Raw genomic sequence first — 22,762 nt, 5'->3', positions numbered from 1 at the left:
GCACGGTGTTTGTACTCTGCACTACAGCAGCTGCCTCAGCCCAACTTAAGTCGTGCGCGGCCGCCCTTCTTTAAGCGTGTATACAATCTTTTATGAAATCTTATCTTATAGAAGATGCTGGAAGTGTCTTCCTTCACAATGAGGGACTTCATAAACATTATTGGGATTTTCTGCACTGTTCACATGACCATTAAGATGAAACCAGGCCTCATCCGAAAAAAAAGACAAGCTGTGGATCAAATAAACGATCATTCAGTGATGCAAGATACCACTCACAGTATCTCACTCTTGTGGCTGAATCAGCAGGTTTTAAACAATGGGCTCATGTAAACCTGTATGGTTTGATGTGTAACAGCTAGGTAGCTCTGTAAACTAAAACCCCTACTTGTTGTGCCAATTTTGTGAATGCTTCTTTATTCGGTAACCGTTCAAGATTCGCACTAATCTCATCTAGCTTTTCCTCTGTTAAAACTGTTTGTGTGTGCACATTTTTTTATTGAGCACTGAGCCAGTAGTTTCAAATTTATTTACAGTTACGTGAATCTGTGGTCATGAAAGTGGCACTTCACCAGGAAATTGCTGAACAAATGCATTGTGTACCTGTTAACAACTTTTACATATGAAAATACAGTGTTTCAATGATAACTGTCTAACCATGTTGACAGCTAAGATTAGACTGACTACTGATGCTAGGTCGAACACGAGCATGCTCCTTACAAGGTCAAGAACTATGCACACACCTCCCATACACCTGCTTAGCTATCCGAGAGTAAAAACACTGCTGGACGGTTTGGGTTTATAAGAGAGACCCTGTATTATATCCTGTATAAGCAGAAAAGTATCAGGAAGAAGACTTATTATGTGGTTTATTTATGAGTGTGAAAAACCTTAATTGTGCTAAATGACAGTGCTTTGAAAACCTGATTCTCAAAGGGTTAAATCATTGTGTTATTGAATTTTTTTTTACATTTTAATACATGTTTCTAATCATTTTATAGGAAATAAGGCATTTTGAATCAGATGCACAGATTATTTTAAATTTGTATACATATTCATATGAGTCGATGGATAAATTTTAATTTAGACCTTGGTTCTTCATGCATAAGCTATATTTAACCTTCCAGTTTAACTGTACACATATACTTGTTGGTTGTGTTGTTAATAATGGGGACATAACGTGTTCAAGGCATTCTGATCATTTCATTATAGGACTATCTATTGAGGGCACACATGAAGACCATCCACACAGACCAAGAGTTCCGCTGTCCGGTCTGCCACGATGTCCTCAAGAATAACTGTACGTTGCAGAGACATATGAAGCTTCACCCTGAGTATCGCCGCAGTCCACAGAGTGAACCCGTGTCCAAGTCTGATTCCGGTCAGCAAGGTACTCCTTATTCCAAAACTTTAAGTGATGGAGAGGGGAAAGATTTAAATTTTGAAGATATCACTGTCAGTGGAACCTATAGAATGCACCCACCATTCGTACGTCAAACACTTTTGAAGGAATGAATACTTTTGATTTTGGATCTAACCCTCATACTAACTTGTAGAATTGGAATGTTTCAGAAGTCTTTCTTATTAACCTTCTAAGGCAAAGAAGCAGCCATCATGAGAAATTTCAACTTCATACGTCAAACCGTTTTTGAGAAATGAATAATCTTGTTTTTGCAGTTAACCTCCATTTAAACCCCTTAGGGGTGGAATGTTTCAAAAATATTTCTTGCTTAACGTCTAGGATATAAAAGAGCAACCGTCATGTGAAATTTCAACTTCATACGACATCAGACAGTTTTGGAAGAATTAATATTTTTGTTTACTAATCTAACACTCATCTAAATTCCTTAGGGGTAGAATGTTTTAAAATACTTAACATCTAGCATATACCAGAAAAACCATCCCTGTGAAATTTCGACCTCAAGCGGTTTTTGAGACTTAACGCCCATTTAACCCATGGGTGGCAAACATTTTTCAAACCTTGTCTTATTTAACATGTAGGACATAAAAGGGCAAGCATTTTTTTCAAACCATCTACGCCGTATGCTGGGCAGATTGAGGCTCTTTAGGAGGGCCGATGGTCTCTCAGTAGAGGAAATGCTACTGAAACACCATTACTCGACGTTTTACTCGGCTGAGAAGATGGACTTAAGTACGACGAGTGAAGCGGAAGATAAAATGCCGGGCAGACTGGCTATGAAGGCGCCACTCGGTTTTTCGCAAGTCAGCGGCAGTCCATTTCAGTTTCGGTGTTTGACACCACATATGCCATGCATATGTGCTGTGGTGAAGGATTCTGAAATCTTAGTGTGTGAGTCACTTCATGGCAAGCTGTGATCCACCTTAAATAAATCCACGCCAGTGGCACTTTCCTCAGCTGTCACTTTCCGCTCCAAGTCCAACAGCGATGGGATAGGGACGGTGGAGGCAGGTTCTTGGGTGTCAGTTTGGACCGGCACGTTGGCAGCAGGTGCGACAAGCATGAAAGCTCCGTTAAGTGTAGTTCTGCCCTCCCCCAACCATTTCATGTGACCTGTGTGGACATACGTTTCATGCCAAGATTGGGCTACGAAGTCATATGAAACATATTCATAAAGCTTTGGGAGTGTGAAAATGTAAACTGCTATGCGGAATTGTTTGCGCAAGAATTTAAGACTGGAAGTGTCATCGGAAAACCTCCAACAAAGTCTGCAGTGCAAAACTTACTGGCAAAATGGCATGAAACAGGCTGTTTAGCGAATAAAAACTGTAACTATCCATAAAGAGTTCAAACACCAGAAAACATTGCTCGAGTTAAGGAAAGCCTGAAACGAAGTCTGACAAAATCTCAACACCGTTTTATCTGTAGATATGGGAACTAAGAAATAGTTGTGTCGAAACATCAAAAAAGGTCTTGCAACGGTATCCTTTCAAATTTACTCTGTTCATGTGTTAAAGTGTGTTAAGTATGCGGGAGTTGCGCACGCACACGTGTGACGGCAGCGGATTGGTCCATCGAAATCATGGTTTCATAACTTCCTGTGATGGGCAGTTGTCCTGTTCATTAATAAGGGTTAGTTGTGCGCCAGTCTTATAAATATTTCCTAGGCCTGTTTTATTTTGCCCACCTGGTAGATACTTCTGCATTGGGTTTTATTTATCATTGAATCGTTTGAAGTCTATTGCTGTTATCTTTCTCTAGTTAAGCCATTTACCTTGTGTTGTATCAAAAATTTCAAATGTTGCTTTTTTCATGAAAGTTGAGAAATCTAGGTTTGTTTTTAGTTACAATCATGAGATATAAGTCTCCAGATGAACAGGGGCAGATCCAAAGGCAAATCAAATAGAAATGGAAATTTGAATATACCGCTGCTGTGAGTAATAATGTTGGTGGGGGTGTCTGGAGAAGGGGTATGCGTGCGCAAACGATGGTGGAGGGCTAGGCTGCTTCAGTATGCCATGAGTGAGCAAGAGATGCACACGTGTGTTGTGCAACGCATCATTATCGAATTTCTCACAAACGAGGGCACCAAACATTCCGAAATGTTGAGATGGCTCCGCGTAAAGTTTGGGGAAGAAACACTATTGCAGACTCGAGTGTATGAGTGGGCTAAAGAAATTGTGGCAGGAAGAGAAGCTGTGGAAAATGAACCTCATAAAAGGAGACCGCGGACAAACATCATTGCAGACAACATTGTTGCCATTCATGACATTATTGGTGAAGATCGGCAAATAAAAATTTCGCAAATTGCTTTAGACATAGAAATAAGCTACGGAAGTGTTCAAACCATCATCGGAGAAGAAATCCATTTCAGAAAATTGTCTGGGTCCTCGTCTCCTCAACCAGGAACAAAAACTTTGCGCCAGGAAGTTTCTCAGAGACTCCTGCATCACTACGAGGAGGGAGGAGAGGATTTCTTGCACCGTTTTGTGACTTATGATGAAACTTAGGTGCATCTCTACACCCCAGAGTCAAAGCAAGCAAGCATGGACTGGCGACGAAGAGACGAAACAGGTCCAGTCAAGGCCAAAACGCCCATCTGCTGGAAAGGTGCTTGCAACCATTTTCTGGGACTCTACATGCATTTTGCGGTGGATTTTCTTCACGAACAAAGGACAATTAATTCAGCCTATTACTGTCGTCTTTTGGGTGAAACAAAACGTGATTCTTCTTCATGACATTACAAGGCCGCATACTGCCACTTTAATGCGGGGAAAACTGGAGTAAATTCACTGGTCACCTCTGGAACATCCTCTGTACAATCCACATTTATCGCCCTGCGACTACCATTTTTTTGGATCACTCAAACAAGATCTAGGAGGACAGCGGTTCGATGATGATGCAAGTGTAGGAGAGTTCATGAGCGACTGGCTCCGCACACGTCCCTCTTCTTTCTGTCAGGACGGCATCAAAAATTTACCAATTTGATAGAGAAAATGTGTATCGAAGGCAGGACACTGTAAAAAAGTGATCTCTATATGTGTATTTTTTTTTTTTTTGGTTGATGCAATAAATATCAAAAAAATAATTCCCGTTTATATCTGATCCGCCCTCGTACAAAGGATAGGTTTCTTATTGTTAACACTAAAACATCAATATTCTCTTCTGTCGGTAGGTAGAGCTTCATTAGACTGCCCAGACTTAGACAGTGATCTTCCTCCAGCAAGAAATGCTCTCCAAGAAAATGTGAATATGGACGAGAGTGAGCAGGTGAGATACATTGTAAAACTTGGCTTGCCTCTAATGTACTTAAGTCCTGAAAAATACTATAGTGAGTGTGATAGTAAGTAATCAAGTTCATCCATTGCATACTGTGTATTTTTTCTGCCTTTCTTTCCTTTCATCCCATTTCCATGATTTATTTTTGTTTTCTCTTTTCACTCATTTATCGTCATCCTTATCCTTTCCCTTTATCCAACTCCTGGTACTTCTTCTTTCCTTCCACCCTTCCTCTTCCATCATTTTGTCCCAATCCAGGTTTCTTTTTTGTATGCCGGGCTGAGTAGCTCAGGCGGTAGTGCATTAGCCTTCTAAGCCCTACTTGGCAGATTCGATCCTGGCTCAGTCCGGTGGTATTTGAAGGTGCTTAAATACGTCAGCCTCGTGTGTGTAGATTTACTGGCACGTGAAAGAACTCCTGCAGGACAAAATTCCGTCACCTCGGCACCTCCGAAAACCCAAAAGAGTAATTAATGCGACATAAAATCATTAATTAATTCTTCTTCTTCTTTTTGCACTCCTCTTCATCAAATCGATCTACCTTGTTGTAGGTCTACCTCTTTCTCTTTTTCCCTTGATCTTTATCTCCATCATCTGTTTTGGTATTCTTTTCTCCTCCATCGTTTTTACGTGTCCAAACCATCTTAGTTTACTCCTATCAGTTCTCTCATTTAGGTTTCCCATTCCGACCTCCTTTCTCACATCTTTGTTTCTCAGTCTGTCTTTCCTGTCATACTTCTTCAGTACCTCATTTCACTGGCTTGAATTCTTCTCTCCTCCCTATTTGTCATTGTCCAGGTCTTAACCTCATAAGTCAATATGGGTGCATAATACATTTTGTACATTATCTCTTTACACTTCCTTATTCCAGACAAGGTTTCTTACACTCTGGTATGTATGTATGTATGCCCTTACATATCTTTCAGTTTTGGAAATGTACACCAATTGAATGGATGAAAACCATAACGGTATAAGTGACTTTTTTTTAAAGTGCAGGATGTAACTCCGGGAGGATGTATCCTTTCACCAGCAAAGAGATACAAGTGATAGCGGTAATATTCTGCGCTCTAGTGATGGGTGGTATAATTACAAATATGAGTGTTAAGATGTTTAAATGCCTCTTTATCTGAATGACCAAAATGATACTTATACCGTTATGGTTTTCATCCATTCATAATGTTCAATAAAGCAGGAGATCGAATAAACACAGCATATTTACAAGGCCAGGCTGAGTGGCTCAGAAGGTTGAGGCGCTGGCCTTCTGACCCCAACTTGGCAGGTTCGATCTTGGCTTAGTGCAGTGGTATTTGAGGGTGCTGAAATACGGCAGCCTCATGTCGGTAGATTTACTGGCACATAGAAGAATTCCTAAGGGACTACATTCTAGCACCTTAGCGTCTCCGAAAACTGCATAAGTAGTTAGAGGGATGTAAAGCAAATAAGATTATTATTATTATTATTATTATTATTATTATTATTATTATTATTATTATTATTATTATTATTATTATTATTATCATTATTATTAGGCTCACCAGAAAATCTACAGGGCCACTTTTCTTACCTGATTTGCTGGTTATAGCGAAGCTGGCATAATTTCTTCAGAAACCAGTTTTGAATGGGTTCTTCTGAGTCAAAGGCAGTGATAGACGATTCATGCATACTAATAGTCATCACATTTTTATTCCAAATAGTACTGTTCTTCAATGGGTAGATTTTATTTTATTTATATAATTGAAGTCTGTCTTCTTTTCCCAAAGGAGGACAAAATATTTCTTTGATGTGACTTATGGCTGGTTACCAAAACAAACTCATTATGTGTAATTTCTTAAACAAAACTTGCAAATGAGATAGTAATGAACTTGATAATTTTCTGTATTGACTAACAAAATGTTTATACAATATTTAGGTCATAAAATTGAAATGTGATAGTATTGAAAAGTGGAAAATAAAGTATATTTTCTATAAGGAAAATTTGTATAACAATCACAAATGATGCAATGTCACCTGCTCGCTTGCTCCAGTATGTACTCACTCGTGAACCAAAATCCCTGACGGGAAAAATGGTGTAATGTATCTGGTTGCATGTGCATATCGGAAGGTTCAGGTGTAAGTTGTAGAGTTATAACTATGTAATAGGCATCTCAAAATAATACAGAGTTTTAAAAATTTGAAACATTAGTTGTAGAACATAAATTTATCAGCAGTTTTTTAAAAACCATCGCCCATGTTACAGAGGGACACGTGGAAATAATTTGGACAGCCAGGACATGTGGGCGTCTGCTTCCTTGCACCCTTGCAATAAACCATTTGTTGTTTTTACTCTAGTCTGATTGTTTTTAATTCTTCTGTGAATGTCATTGTGCTTAGATGCTGCAGAATGCGAGTCTTCAAGAGCCGAGCCCACAGCTGACACCCTCACAGTCGCAAGAGGTCAGCTCAAATAGCCCTCAAGGGAAGGTCTTAAACTGCACACATTGCGGGAAAGTTTTCACGAAGGTGAGCAAAGTACCATACACGTAAAGTTCTAAATGCAAAGAGTGTTTGGCTGAAAATTTCTAAGATGATTGAAGGGAAGGAGCACATTATCATAGAGACTTCTCGGCCGGTTAATACACGGAAGTTTATCTACACTTTACTAATAAAAAGCAATATACCACGCAAAGTGTTCCCAGGCATTTTGGAAAGGAGGGTGTGATCAGTGATGGACAGTAAGTTGATGAAAACCTGTGTGCTTTTAGATGACAGAGGTCCTGTCAAGACCAGATTTTCACAATGCCTCTCTCTCCTCCTCCTCTCCCCTTATCCAGCTCTTGCCAGTTCGGGGCACTTAAGTCACTTCTCCACCTTCCTCTCTCCTTCCACCATTCCATTTCCATCATTTTGTCCCAGTCCAGGTTTCTTCTTCTTGCACTCCTCTTTATTGAATCGATCCACCTTGTTCTAGGTTTCCCTCTTGCTATCTTTCCCTCAAACTTCATCTCCATTATCCATTTTGGTATTCTTTCCTCCTCCCTTCTCTTTACTTGTTGAAACCATTGTAGTTTACTCCTATCAATTTTCTTTTCCGAGGCAAGTTGCAGAAGTACCATTTCATATTTATGCTGTTATTGTGGTGGCGTTGCCACTCCCAGAGGCATTTTATTCTTACTGCCTGGTGTAACTTGGCCGTTCCTCAGGATTAGAGATGCCTTTTGAACCACTTCACTGAAGTACAGACGTTGCTGACAGGAGAAAGTTCTTCCGTTTTATCTGTTGTTGGGACTGGGATCCTCTTCCACCATCTAAACTGTTGACCATGTTCTCCTTTGCGGGTTCGAACCCCACTGTCGGCAGCCCTGAAGATGGTTTTCCATGGTTTCCCATTTTCACACCAGGCAAATGCTGGGGCTGTACCCTAATTAAGGCCACAGCTGCTTCCTTGCTATTCCTAGCCCTTTCCTGTCCCATCATCGCCATAAGACCTGTCTGTGTTGGTGCGACGTAAAGCAACTTGCAGTCTCCTTTGCGGTGAATTTATGTGTCATTTCCTACACAACGGTTTCACTTGGCCTACAAAGGGAGGGCTCCTCCGCCCATAGCCGTTGCTCCCTCTTTTGGGTGTTGAGTTTGGTAATGGCTGCTTGACCCTTGGCCGGACAGTCTCAGGTAGTACTGTCTACTGTCACATACGATAGCAGAATGATCCTGACCTGACTTATTTACAATGCCTATAGTAATTAAAAAATTGCTGTGAAGTAATAGGCAGTTATGTTTAGGCTCAGATGTCTGTGATAAGTTACATGTTTTATCCTGGTCTCCTGGTCTCTCCTTACTTTGTGTCCTCGTCCCAAGGCGGTGCAGCTCTGTGCAGGCACACCGCCAGTGGAGGTGAGTTGCACGTACCATTTTACACATATAGCAGCCCTCCCACCATTCTTAAATTTCTGGCAGTACTGGGTCCAGGTATTATATAAAGTTGTGGGTTCTTAGGAACTCCTTCTCATAGTCTTGGGTTAATAGAATTGACTGTCTGATTTTAAATAGTTCCCTACATACTCGTTTCACAAGTCTGTATTTATCCAGCAGAAGCTGGTGTTCTGTTTGTAGCTGAATTTTGCTGGTTATCTTCCAGGAGTCCACTCTGAAGACCCATGTGCGAGATATGCATAGCGGCCAGATCTTTCCATGCCCTGTGTGCAGAGACGTTCTGAAGCATCGGAGCACCTACAAGAGACACATGGAAAAATTACATCCCGAGTATAACCTGAATGATTTTGTCACCAGCAGCAACAGTGTTGATTCTGAGACAACACAAGGTAAGTTTTGTCCTGTGTTCAGTTTCCAAATGTATGATTTATGTAAGCCAACATAACCTCTCCTGCTCAAATGCCAACCTCACCTTTCCGGGATGAACAAACCTGTTTCCACAGACGAGGCTCTGTCAACCGAGTCACGGCGGTATAACCGTTACATCAATTACGGAGGAAATGCTGTAATTTCAGCTAGTCCATTAGCTGAGAGGTGGCAGCCCCACCATTCGTCTTACTTTCTTCATGCTAGCAACCCGTCGGAAGGACGTTTGATTGCTTTCAAGTCTTGCAAAAAGAAAAATGCAAGACCGTAACGGGACACATGGCCCAATACTTGGAAGGAAGATGATGATGATGATGATGATGATGATGATGATGATGATGATGATGATGATGATGATGATGATGATGACCGATACATACAAGGTTTCCTTTAAAAAGGTTATAATATTGACAGATGAAGTGATGATTGATGCTGATAATTGTTTTTTCAATGGGCCTAACAGCTAGGTCGTTGGCCCCTTACGTAAGAGGCAGCATGCAACAAACGAAGAAGAAACAGTCTATAAACATTGGTCACAAACCCAGTATCTTCGGAGTTATGGTCCACGACCACTACCATCAATGATCATGATGTTCTAGTAATTTACGGAGGGTTGTATGCAACAAAAGACAGAAATACATTCATACCTAAATATTGGTAGTAAACCTAGCAGCGTGTTGAATTGTGGTCTTATGATGCTGCTCCGGCCCGTTTTCATCGTAGGGTTAGGCGATGCCAAACACGGGTTGTCCATGAGCAATGGATTGGTCAGGGGAGAAGCCAGTACCTTGACCTGCCTGTTCGCCTGACCTTAACCCATTAGATTTTTGGCTTTGGGAAGATGTAAAAACCATGGTGTATGCAATCCCCATAAATGATTTGGATACAATACTAGAACATGTGTTCAATGCCCGTGATGCAATTCACAGAGTAAGTGGCCTGGGTCACTTAGCTATCAGCTTGCATTCGGGAGATAGTGGGTTCAAACCTCGCTGTTGGCAGCTCTGAAGATGGTTTACCGTGATTTCCCATTTTCACACCAGGCAACTGCTGGGGGCTTTAGTACCTTAATTGAGGCCACGGTTGCTTCCTTCCCACTCCTAATCCTTTCATATCCCATTGTCACCATAAGACCTATCCGTGTCGGTGTGATGTAAAGCAAATTGTAATAGAAAAAAAGTGCACTGTTCTATTTCAATGAATGCATGAATCCATGTGACGTAGGACAGAAGGCTGCATTGCAATGGATGGCGGTCACATCGACCACATGTTGTGAAGAGTAGATCAGAGACTTGTTGATCATTGATAGTAGTGTTAGCAGATCAGTGTCTTTAGGACCTTTTTTCCTTCGTTTGTTGTTTGCTACCTCCTCAGTAAATATTGGAACCTTTAAGATGTACAATATTATAGGTTAGGATCCACCTTTCAATACTCCGTAATAAGATGGTAAAAAGTAGTTACAACCTGTTTAATGGGACCGGTTTCAACACATTTTAAGTGTCATCATCAGCCAATTTGCGAAGATCTTAAAACAACTAGCACATTGAATACAGGCAAAAAATTAACATTGTATCATAACGTAGCAATTCAGTAAATGTTCAAAACACAATAATCACAGTTTTTAACTTTAAATATTGGAACCTTTTTCAAGGACACCCTGTAATAGTAGATTTGTGGTCTTTGTTCTAGTTACTCAGAAACTGCCCACGCCCTCTCGTGCCAGCTAAATAAAAATCTACTAAATATTCACTCTTATTGGTCTTTTGAGTTGTTCACGATTAGCATTGGTCCAAGATTGAATCTCTGGGAGGGAAATAGAATTGTTAACTATTGTCTGCCTTTCAGGTAGCTTGTAGCCGAATCAGCCAGTCGGAGGGTTCTCCCTTGGGGTATAAATTTTATTCAAAATTAGTTTCAGCGGTCTGAAGAACCTAACAGTTATAAATTAACTGAGTTGAAACTGAAAAGGGATGGCTTCAGATATCACACAATAGAAACATCAAGGAACATCATCTCAAAATTTCTTGGTTTTAGGTTTAGTCATTTGGGCTGGGTGTTGGTGAGTCAGAATATCTCCTTTTATATCAGTTGAGGCAAAGTTTAGGGAGGGGAAACAGCCATCCTGTAGAGCATAGTGTTGAACGCCATGTGTTTTTTTTTGTCAGAGGTCAGCACAATCAGACTGCTACAGCCCCAGTGGAAGGGGGACAGAGTCACGCGCCTCACCGGCGTTAGTGAGTTCCGGGACTTGGATGAGCGCGGGTAACGGTATTGTGTTTGTGCGCTACAACATGGACCACGGCGTCCTAAATGTATATTTTGTACAGTGTAAATAGTTTTGTGAATAAATGAAGTATGTAATGTACATTATGTTGGCCTTCCCTTTGCACTTAATGAAGTACATTTCGTGGACTGTGGGAAGAGCTAGGCCTCGTTCAACACGAGTAAGCAACTCTAAAACGAGACCGAACACATAGGTGGGCAATGAAAGACCCCGCTCCTTGAGCCAGTTGCATGAGCGCGGGCAGAGCCGAGAAGCCGGGTGCAGCTGACTTCTAATAGTTTGTGCTGTAAAGACTTGATGGCGATATACGGAGTCAAGGTGCAAGCGTAGTTACAGCATTGTATCGGGCTGAGTATATTATGTTTACGCAATAAAATAGCACAATATGGTACTGTACAGTGCGTTGTGCAGTTAAAACACTTAATATTCATTTTGTAGACAGTATCACTTCTTTCAAGCAAATGTTGGAGGTTTGGCAGTGTCAGATGTTGAAAGGTGAGTCAGCCCATTTTCCCAAATTATCAGTGCAGAAATCTAATTTAACTTGCAGACATTTTCAAGTACTCTAGCGAACCTTGTGAATTTTTCATCTGATTTAAATATGCGGTCGATTTATCAATTGATCTGAAAGTGTTTGCTGCGCCCGTTTCAACTACTATGACGTTCCGTGAGGTCTACAGTGCAAGTTGCTCACAGTTCAATGTGATAGTGAACTAAAGGCTAAATATGAATCGCGAAAAAGCCTATACATTTTTTGCAAACAGATTTCCCAAATATGCACAAAATGGCTGCCAAACTTCTATCAATGTTTGGCTCAGCATATCTGTGCAAGAAACTGTTCTCTCTAATGAAAATAAATAAATCTCCACGAAGAACCACTCTGATGCACATCTCACTGCCGTTCTTCGAATTGAAAGTGCAAGATGGAATGCACCAAATATAACTTGTCTTCTTCAGGGAGAAGATACGCACTCCTCCTCACTATCTGCTGAATGAAATTTCAGATGTATAAGAACACATAGGCCAATGTTTTGTTTGTGGTAAATGATATTTATTCATGTAGCTTATTTATTTCTGTACTTAATCTAGAGCTAGTTTCTCGTTCTTTGTTTATGCTGTGTTCTATTGTAAATAAGTTTTTATGTTACTAATAATAATAATGCTATTTGCTTTACGTCCCACGAACGACTTTTACGGTTTTCGGAGACGTCGAGGTGCCGGAATTTTGTCCCACAGGAGTTCTTTTAGGTGCCAGTAAATCTGCCGACACGAGGCTGACGTATTTGCGCACCTTCAAATACCACCGGACTGAGCCAGGATCAAACCTGCCAAATTGGGGTCAGAAGGCCAGCGCCGCAACCGTCTTGAGTCACTCAGCCTGGCTTTTTATGTTACTTTTTCAGGACTATAGGTAGTAGTCAAAGGAGCATTAGTTATCGGATATCAAAGTAATTCATTTTGTTCCCTATGCAAAACCTAATGAAAGGAATATAATTAAACGTATTTACTTAGCGTTGTGTATTAAGAGAGTTATTTCACACACACAAAACAAAATTTTATTAAAGGAGAATTGCAATGATACAGTATTGCAAAATATGTGCCACTTGCACTTGAAGTCCAGCTTCTGCTGAAGGAAAAGTCTTTTCATAAAACGGACGGTTTTGTCACATAAACAGAATACTACAACACTTGAGATATATACAATATTTACACGTCGCCAGTACACAAACTAAATGAAGACTCACTGAGGGAGAAATGTGCATAGCAACTGACTTGCAAAGTCAAAGTACTCATTCAAGAGCTGAAGACTTAAGAATGTAATTTTTTTGCTATTTGCTTTACGTCGCACCGACACAGATAGGTCTTATGGCGACGATGGGACAGGGAAGGGCTAGGAGTGGGAAGGAAGCGGCCGTAATTAAGGTACAGCCCCAGCATTTGCCTGGTGTGAAAATGGGAAACCACGGAAAACCATTTTTAGGGCTGCCGACAGTGGGGTTCGAACCTACTATCTCCCAAATACTGGATACTGGCCGCACTTAAGCAACTGCAGCTATCGAGCTCGGTAATGTAAAGTTTGTAGAGATGTCAGCGAGTCTAGAGATAGAAACTTCACGAGCTAGCTTCAGTCCACCTGTTCAGTGAGCTGCTTATACAGAACATCCTCTGCATTTCTGAATTAAGGTGTAGCTAGCCGTTGGACGACTCATTCCTTCTCTTCCGGCCCACTCGCTTGTATGGAGTCTCAAGCGGTGACGTGGAGTGTCAGCTGGTCGTCTGGCCTGCTCTACCAGTGAGAACTATAGAGCGTTCCAACCTTAAATTGCAGTACAGCGTAGATGGAGCGCGCTGTTGCGAAATCGACTCGTGGGGATCACGCTCGAGTGTGACTCAAACAGGGCGTGACAGTTCCACATTTTTCGTTTGTAATTTTGTAATTTTAAGTTCCTTCATTCATAAATTAATATTTGTAGGCACTGGCGTTGCTCTCAGACATTGGGTGTACACCTTCTATTATTTCTGCAAGGCCTGATGTTCCTGCTTTAGATGAACCGGGTTCGGGAGATGAACATGAGGATGATCTGGACGATGAAGAAAGTTGTATTAAAAACTATTTATCATCGACATCGTCCTGTAATTCGTCGGCTTTCCACAAATCTCATTTTTATTTTTTTTATTTTTCGTTCACGTAATTTGCCCAATTGTCTCATGTTTTTATGGCATAAAAATGTTAGTTCAGCATTTGAAACAAAGCCATGTTCATTACCCGCGTAGACTAAGGCAAATCACGGTCCTCGGCTTTTCGGTGTCCTAAGTCCCGAACTCACCGCTTCAATGGCGCCTGGCGTGCACTTTTCACTGTCGTATCCTTCCATTCTTTTGTCACTGTCTGCCCAATATTTACCCACAATTAATCTGTGTAAATTATAGATTTATTTTGTGCCTTCAAACGTTTTATCTCCCTGAGATATCTGTGCCTCCAATTAATAATTTCATCGGTTTCAATGAAAGCTGCTTTATTACCCCAACTTAAATAACGGAAGCCTCCATCATGTTAGAAGCGAAACAACGTAGTTTTGGAAAATCGTGGCAAAGAAGCTTCTCCATTACCCGACTCAAAATCACGTTCAATGTCGGTGGTATGTTAGCAAATAAAAGAGAGTGAACCACCCGACGCACTCCATTTCGCATAATTTCATCATATTTAATTTTCCTTGCATTTTTCTGCCGTCCTTCTCTTTTTTGCTTTTTTTTTTTTTTTGCGGGAGTTCGCAAAGGACCATGTGTGTGTTCCTTCCTTATAGCATAGATTGTTCTTTCGGAACAACCTGTAGCTTTAGGAGTTTCACTGACTGCGCTGCTCAAATATAATCCAGGATACTCGTTATAATATTGCGTTCTTTTCCCCTGAGTTTACTTACGGAACGTTTCTTTTTAATTTGATGATCCATTGTACATCCTTCTGCACTTTTTCTTCGAACTAAGAACACCCCGCACAAGCACGAACTGACAACTGCACAGACTACACAAACACAACAAACACAATCCACTTGTCCTCAAGAACTATACATTTATCACTGATCATGTCCGGCTCCATGGCTAAATGGTTAGCGTGCTGGCCTTTGCTCCAGAGGGCCCCAGGTTCGATTCGTTGGTTAATTCCAATGGCTCGCGAGCTGGGTGTGTGTGCCATCTTCAGAATTAGAATTCATCACAGGTAGGGCCCCATTCTTATAGACGCGAAGGTCGCCTATGCGGCGTCAACTCGAAAGACCTGCACTCGGCCTCTTCGGAGGCCACAGTATTGATATATAGTATATATAGTAGTATATATATAGTAGTATTGATATATATATATATATATATATATATATATATCACTGATCTTTATTTAATGAATCTTATAATACCGATTAAATGAACACCACTGCACGTGGCTGTCAGTATATTTAAAAGCTCAGCCAGCCGAGTCACTCGTGAAACGTAAACAAACGAGACGTTCTCCCTGTCATAAATTAAGAGATAACGAGATAAGGACTTGAGGTATGATTTAAAAATAACTTCCATATCCGAAGACAGTTTGCTTTGCTTTAACCACGCCGTGATCCTTCTGCCCTTTTCTTGAAATTAGATCCCCACGCACGAGCACAAACTCACGAACCACACAAACGAAATACACTTTCCCTCATGAATTGTACATATGTCACTAATATGTATTTAATCACTATTATACATACTGCTGATGAAATGGGCACTGCACTGCATGCGACTGTCTGGAAGTGTTAAAAGCGCATGTTTGGGAGATCACTACCAGTACTTCAGCCAGCCAGCCGGGTTATGCGCGAAGCCAAAATTCAAGGAAATATTCTTCCTGTCACAAATTAAGAACTAAGCAAGATAAGAACTTCGGGATTGTTTTAAAAATAACTTCCATATCTGAAGACCGGAGCCTCCGTGGCTCAGACGGCAGCGCATCGGCCTCTCACCGCTGGATACCGTGGTTCAAATCCCGGTCGCTCCATGTGAGATTTGTGCTGGACAAAGCGGAGGCGGGACAGGTTTTTCTGTGGGTACTCCGGTTTTCCGTGTCATATTTCATTCCAGCAACACTCTCCATTCTCATTTCATAGCATCTATCAGTCATTAATAAATCACTTTGGGAGTGGCGACCCCATCGTACCAACAGCCTATATCTGCTTCATTCATTCCATCCCTGACCCGGTCGATGACTGGAAAACAGGTTGTAGGTTTTCATTTTTTTTCATTTTCATCTGAAGACCATTTGCCTCGCTTTGACCCCCCATGCAAATTCAATAGGAAAGACGCTGGCCAGCGACTGACTTTTTCGTGCCTGCACATAAAATTCCCTGAACATGACTGAAAATAAACGCATATACTGCATTTTGTTATCATTTAAATTTAAAAATAAACTTATCTACATCAGGCTGAAATGTTTCTTTACCAGCAGTGAAAAAATTAGGAAAATAATGAATATAAAATAGGAGTTATGACATGATAAGTTCTATGCAATGAAGATTTTGCATTTGGCAAAACTTTCCATTATATTACCATTTTCACATTAAATTATTTTTAAAATTTTTTTTGTTAACGGCATAAAATGTGCCTTGAAATTCTGTACATAACACGATATTTACCCGTTTTAACCGATAACATTCTGATTTACAGATATTTGGCAAACCCGCTGCATTAGAGTAGGACAGCGCTACCCGCAAAATATGGGAGAAGGAAAGAGACAGAATTATCTCATTACTGCTGTACTGCAATTTAAGGTTGGAACGCTCTATAGATACAGGCCGCGCTGTGCGCGGGATTCAAATACCGGCACCACAAAACTTACCACCGTAATCTAATGCACTGAATAGAAAGAGACATTAGACACAATTAAAATGTCGAAAGTTTAAATCTGTCTTGATGTGCGACTTGCCCCCGGTTGTAATGGCAAGTTGTGCTAGCAGCTACACGGTTAACTTCTGTCGCATAGTCTGCTCTTTTTCCTTCCTGTGCTGGATCGCTGCTCATTGAGCCGAATTGTGCGCACCTCTGCTCTAGAGACTAACATATATTCCTAGTCTCTAGAATGGCTTATGGGCAATTTTAACCCATTCCCTTCTGAGTTTACAGATACTGACTAGATTTAGGAGCACTGAGCTACCGTGGTCAATTTCATGGTACTATTATTAGTTCATGAAGAGCAAGAGGGATATCTAATATTGATGTGTATTTTTTTCCCCCCCCCCCAGATGCAGAAGTACTTCTGACAGTGTCCGAATTGCAGCTGACAACGAGTGGTGTCCAACAGTTACAAGATACGCAGGTGTACGATGCTACTGTTCCTGTCGGTGGGTATTGCTAAGGTTATCCTTATTGTAATTTGAAGAGCCAGAGCACAGCCCTGTCATTTGCTAGTAATGTTACCAAGTAAGGTGAGTTTCTCTCATCGGTTGGCCGGCAGGCGCGCCCAGCTTATCTGCCTCCCGTTGACTCATCACTTCCCATTACACAGTGCAGCAACAGCGCAAGTTCAGGTCTGTGCTTAGAATGTGTATTAAGTGTTGATCTGTCGCTCCGACTGTTCTCGACTCGTGAAGTGTTACTTGAGGTATAATTCTCGTAATGCATCCTCATGTGTACACAGTAGATTTAAGGCTATTTATGTACGATCATTATGTGAAAACAGAGTCTTGCAAGGAAGTCATTAAGCTATTTGTTACACAATTTCCAGGTTTTCGCCCTCACATAGAGAGACCGTGCGGAAACTCTTTAAAAAATGAGAGGAACCGGTTAAAAAATTTCTTCTTAACGAGGAAAAAGTAAATTAAATCACAGAAAGATTAGAACATATGCCTACAAAATCCCTAAGACAATTTGGAAATGAAGCCGGGGTTTCAAAGAGACTACGGACTACGAAAATGTTAAAATTGAAACCATCTGGAGAGTAATAGCCTCATTTACAGAAGACGAACTTATGCATGTGAATCAGAATTTCCTAAAGGTACAATTCCACTGCCTGCGGCAAAGAGTGACGTACCATGCGGGTGGCAACAAATGTTGCTCTTTGTAGCATGCGGCTTGTGGTCGGTGGGGCAGAAAAGATGTGGTATACTACATGTGTTGCCGGGTGTAGCGGCACTTATGGAGACGTGTTGTAAACTACAACCTTATTTCTTCAAGGCAACCAAGGCAACAGTTCCTCACCAGACTGTGACGGAGGAAGATCTTTGCAGATTATTGCGGCAGCAGCGTACATTGTTATTCACCATGGTCGTTCGGGAAAATGGCCCCTGTGTTGGAGGTGAGAATTATTAGTTAGATCAGATCAAGTACCGTACAGCATGGATTATATGAGAAGGTGTTGGCTGACGACAAAGCACATTTCAAAAATTAAACACGGATGAGCCAGAAAGATCATGAAGTTTTGTTAGAGAAGGTTGGACCAATGATTGCAAAGTCCGATACCAATTTTTGTGAAGTTATACCGCCAAAAGTTAGACTGTTGGTTACCCTTCAATATTTGGCTACTGGTGACAGCTATACTTCCTTGATGTACTTGTTTCGAGTTTCTCAACCTAGCATCTGACGAATCATCCAGGAAGTGTGCATGGAGTGGAGTGATCTAAGCTGATAAAGGCATGGAGCCCTTGGCGAAAAAACCATGTCGGAATTATCAAGAGGCGAAAGCCATTAGGGATGAGTTTATGGAGTACTTTGTCAGATGAAGGCGAATACTATGGCAGGATCAGTATGCTTAGAGATACAAGAAGTTCTAGAAGCTTCTTGTACACTGGAATTTAATCATATTTAAAAAAAAAATTAAAATGTATTAGTTGTTAGTAGAACATCCTAACCATATTCTGATTATTTTACCCCCTTACAGTTAACATTTCTAATAAACTTATACCACCTAGCAAGTGGCCGTACGGTTAGGGTCGCGCGACTATGAGCTTGCATTCGAGAGATAGTGGAATCGAACCCTACTGTCAGCAACCCTGAAGATAGTTATCCGTGGTTTCCCATTTTCACACCAGGCAAATGCTGAGGCTATACCTTAATTTCAAAATTCCGGAGCAATATGGTAATCCTGAATTAAATTTGCAGTTTTTTCAATAGCCCACTCCATCTTGTTGCATGGTAATTGTAGCACCGATCCACACACTGTCGGATCCCGAGCGACACTTATTCAACAAGCATATTTTTGAGGCATGCGGCACCAGAGAGTGTTCCACAGATCGCAACATATCTCATGCCACACAGCCGCATGCTATATGCCGCGCTGTATTTCCTCAATTGAAAGTCGACTGCAGCATGCGTCACTGTCGCATGCTCCATATGACCAGATGTTGCCTAAGTGGAATCTCGCCTCAAGATGATGCCAAAAATGGGTGGATGCAGGAGGAGAACATTTCCAACATCTCCTGTCATAAGGTACGAGCTTATTTTCTTAATTCTTAATTACTAATTCTCTTAATTCGTATTTTCTTAATTTTAATCTCATGTCATGCACGAATAAAGTGAGTGAAGTGCCTTCCTTGTTGCTGTGCCGCGGAGCGGGGAGTGATGAGTTAATGGGAGGCAGTAAAGCTGGCCGCGCCTGCCGGCCAACCAATGCGAGAAACAAGCACAGGGAAGAGGTAATACAAAAAGTTGTTTCATGTCATCAAGTTTAAATAAGCAAATCTTTGCCTCATCTTGGTATACACTATCTAATCACTAACTCGAAACTGACCTCTGAGTGTGAGCCGCACCCCTCCCTTACCGATAACAAATACTTCAGCATACACACACACGTCGGGATATTCAAGGCGTGGACCGCGGCGAGGAAAGGCCAATGACACAGCCCTGAACTGGAAACGACCCACGTTTCAATGTAGAACAGGAACGAGACTAAGGCTACTAGCAATAAAATTCAAACTAAATTTAAATGAGGTTTTATTGAGATAATAAAATTTAAAAAAAAACAAGAAATGAAGCCAGCAATTAAAAGAAAGGATACGTACATGTGCAGAGTTCATCCAATTGGAGTCCTAACATTTATGGCTGAGCACAGCTTTTCAAACACCAAGCTTAAATTATTCATATGACGGGCTCACCGTCTCAATTGCAATCTCGCTACATAATGTGGTAATGTGAATACAGTCCACACAGATCAACTCGGTCATTCTTTCCGCGAGATTAATAAAATTCATAACATACGCGTTTATTTTACTTCCACATCGTCTCAACAATACCCAACAACGGTAAGCTCCCACGCGTCATGGAGAAGCAAAGGACTGAGCAGATAATACAAAAGAATGTAGGTATCGTCACGGTACAGAGGGGGAACATCTCTGGACCAAAGAAGCAATGATCAGAACCCAAAGAGAAAAACAGGGCATGTGCATAGCCTAATAATATAAAAAAACAAACATGGCGGCCTCATGTACAAACAAACGGCCAGGACGGAGACCAAGGTAAAATAAATATCGCCGTGCCGGCAACAAGCATAAGGCTCAGAAACAAGGTCAAAAATGTAAATTGAGCTAACCGATACGTCATCCTTTCTCTCCTTCCACTCACCAATACACACTCAAAAATTTAGACTTTGCCTGTATCGGCATTGGCTGATGATGCTCATGAAAAAGGAGCGAAACATGTACCATATCAACATCTTAATAAATATGTAAGTTTGTACTACGTTTTTATTGTATTGAATGGGTGGTTATTAACAAAATTATAAGAATTTGTATCACAAGTAGATCTTCAATACGGACAAAGAAAATGAAATTTGTAACCTGCAATCGACAAACTATACGAGCAGTTGCTCCAGTTAATAAGATGAACACCAACTTATATAGTATGACTCTCATGGTCACAAACAAAGGTCTCACATGTCAGAGATAGCGTGCATGGTGCAGACAATTGGCAGCAGGATAATAGGGACCCAGTGGTCACGTGTAAACCCATCAGCTTACGCACTTCGTACGATACGAATGGATCTCCGCGTTGACATGCAGGGCGCACATTTATTCGATGGCAAAATACTTTACAATGCAGTGCACGTAAATAAAATCAATCAGAGACCCAGCTATGAACACATCACAATCACGTCAACAACAGACACACAGCCCATTCTCGCTGCAGAGCAGAAGGATGCATATCAATCGGCCATCATTAAAACAGGAGAATGGCAAAACAGAATCGCAGAAATAATATTAATACAAGGATTACCATACCTGTAATATCAATAAAATAACAAGAAGGATGGTAGTATGGGTCTAGTTTAAATCTATTAAAAACCCATTTGTGGCATAAAAACGCCACTCCAATCTGCGTGGGGTCCATGTTTATATTCCACACGCATAACAAAGCAAAGATTCGCTCCAAAGAGAGAAAACAAACGTCTCGCCGGAGGAATGATCTTCTGTGCTCATGGCCGAGGGAGCTGCTCTCTCTGGTACAATCATGGAAACACTTAACTCAATCGAGGTGAGGCCGATACAAGCCCTTTGCAATATGCGAAACATCATATTTATGAACATGCCATTTTAGCATGGCTCAAGTATTCCTTGGATATATTGTCCAGTAGTGGACATTTATAAGGAATGAGCCCACCTTTGACCTTCATTACAGCTCAAACTGTCTGAGGGAGACTGTCTACCAGGTATCAGAATATCTCTATGTGAATGGCAGACCATCCTTGCAGCACTGTTGAGATTCCTTTATTTCTTCTCTGAGTGAGTTAACTAAGCGGTTTTGGTCATGCAGTTGTTAGCAAAATAAAAAAGATTGTTTTTTTCTCCTCCCTTAATTCCATAACAAAAATTACAGTGAGTGACGTGTGTGGATACGGAAATGAAACTCTTTTGAAAGTCACTCAGAGAAACAGAATCGACAAAATCCTAAAAGTAGAGAGAAAAATAGCAAGGACGTGCATAAATAAAAATAAAATAAAAAATATGGACAATGGTGGATAGTACGGAAGAAGAGGATCTCTCCTTTTTCTCACCCCACATTATGAGGATACCAGAAACCAGATTACCAAGAAAAATTATAGAGAAACTTTGGAATCTAAAGTGACAAGTACAGTAAGATTGATTAAGGAAATTAGAGGGGATATGGAAGAACTACAAATAACTCTGGACAATTTGAATACAAAACAGAAAATTTAAAGAAACTGAAAAACATAAAAATAAAATTTAAACCAAAAAAAGACAAATGACTTGCAATGAAAAGGATATTTACAGATGAGGAATGACAGGAAACATCAGAATGAGTGAAAAACTTCTGGGCAGATTGTAAAGAAAACCTATCAGAAATGTTGACCAGAAAATGATTGACTGAAGTGGTCCAATAAGGCCATAGAAGAAGAAGAAGAAGAAGAAGAATTTACCAGCCTCATTGCTCTTTGGCTGCTGAAAATAAATTCTTTTACCAGTGAATTTATTACCAATATTTGAAGGGCAGAGTAAAAAAGTGGTATAAATGAGAGAATGAAGAAATATAGTTGTGTCGTATAATATGTGATCTCTGATCTAATACTTTTAAAAATGTAATAGAAGAGATAGTTGTGAAAGCTATAATTTGTCATGTTTGTTGTTGTAATATTGTAGTTCTTTTGTCTTATTTTAATATATACTTTCACCGGGCGAGTTGGCCATGCGGTTAGGAGCGCGCGGCTGTGAGTTTGCATCCGGGAGATAGTGGGTTTGAATCCCACTGTCGGCAGCCCTGAAGATGATTTTCCGTGGTTTCCTATTTTCACACCAGGCAAATACTGGGGCTGTAACTTAATTAAGGCTACGGCCGCTTCCTTCCAACTACTAGGCCTTCCTTTCCCATTGTCGCCATAAAACCTATCTGAGTCGGTGCGACGTAAAGCCGCTAGCAATATATATATACTTTCCTCCTTGCAACGATACCAGCAAATAATTGTTCATCATAGGTCAATC

General features: G+C 40.8%; 1 protein-coding gene across 1 annotated transcript in view; it reads left to right on the top strand.

The window, feature by feature from the left end:
- Window positions 1-22,762, top strand: part of LOC136885337 (uncharacterized) — a 157,869-nt gene that overhangs the window by 129,591 nt on the left and 5,516 nt on the right. Inside the window, exons 17-18 of the mRNA XM_068230284.1 lie at window positions 8,811-8,994; window positions 17,078-17,176. Of these exons, the coding sequence (XP_068086385.1) occupies window positions 8,811-8,994; window positions 17,078-17,176 (283 nt within the window). The remainder of the gene's footprint in view (window positions 1-8,810; window positions 8,995-17,077; window positions 17,177-22,762) is intronic.

The sequence above is a fragment of the Anabrus simplex genome, chromosome 14, assembly GCF_040414725.1.
Source record: "Anabrus simplex isolate iqAnaSimp1 chromosome 14, ASM4041472v1, whole genome shotgun sequence".
Classification (NCBI taxonomy): Eukaryota; Metazoa; Arthropoda; class Insecta; order Orthoptera; family Tettigoniidae; genus Anabrus; species Anabrus simplex.
Note: the sequence above shows the minus strand (reverse complement) of the source record. Positions and strands in the feature narration are given on the sequence as shown.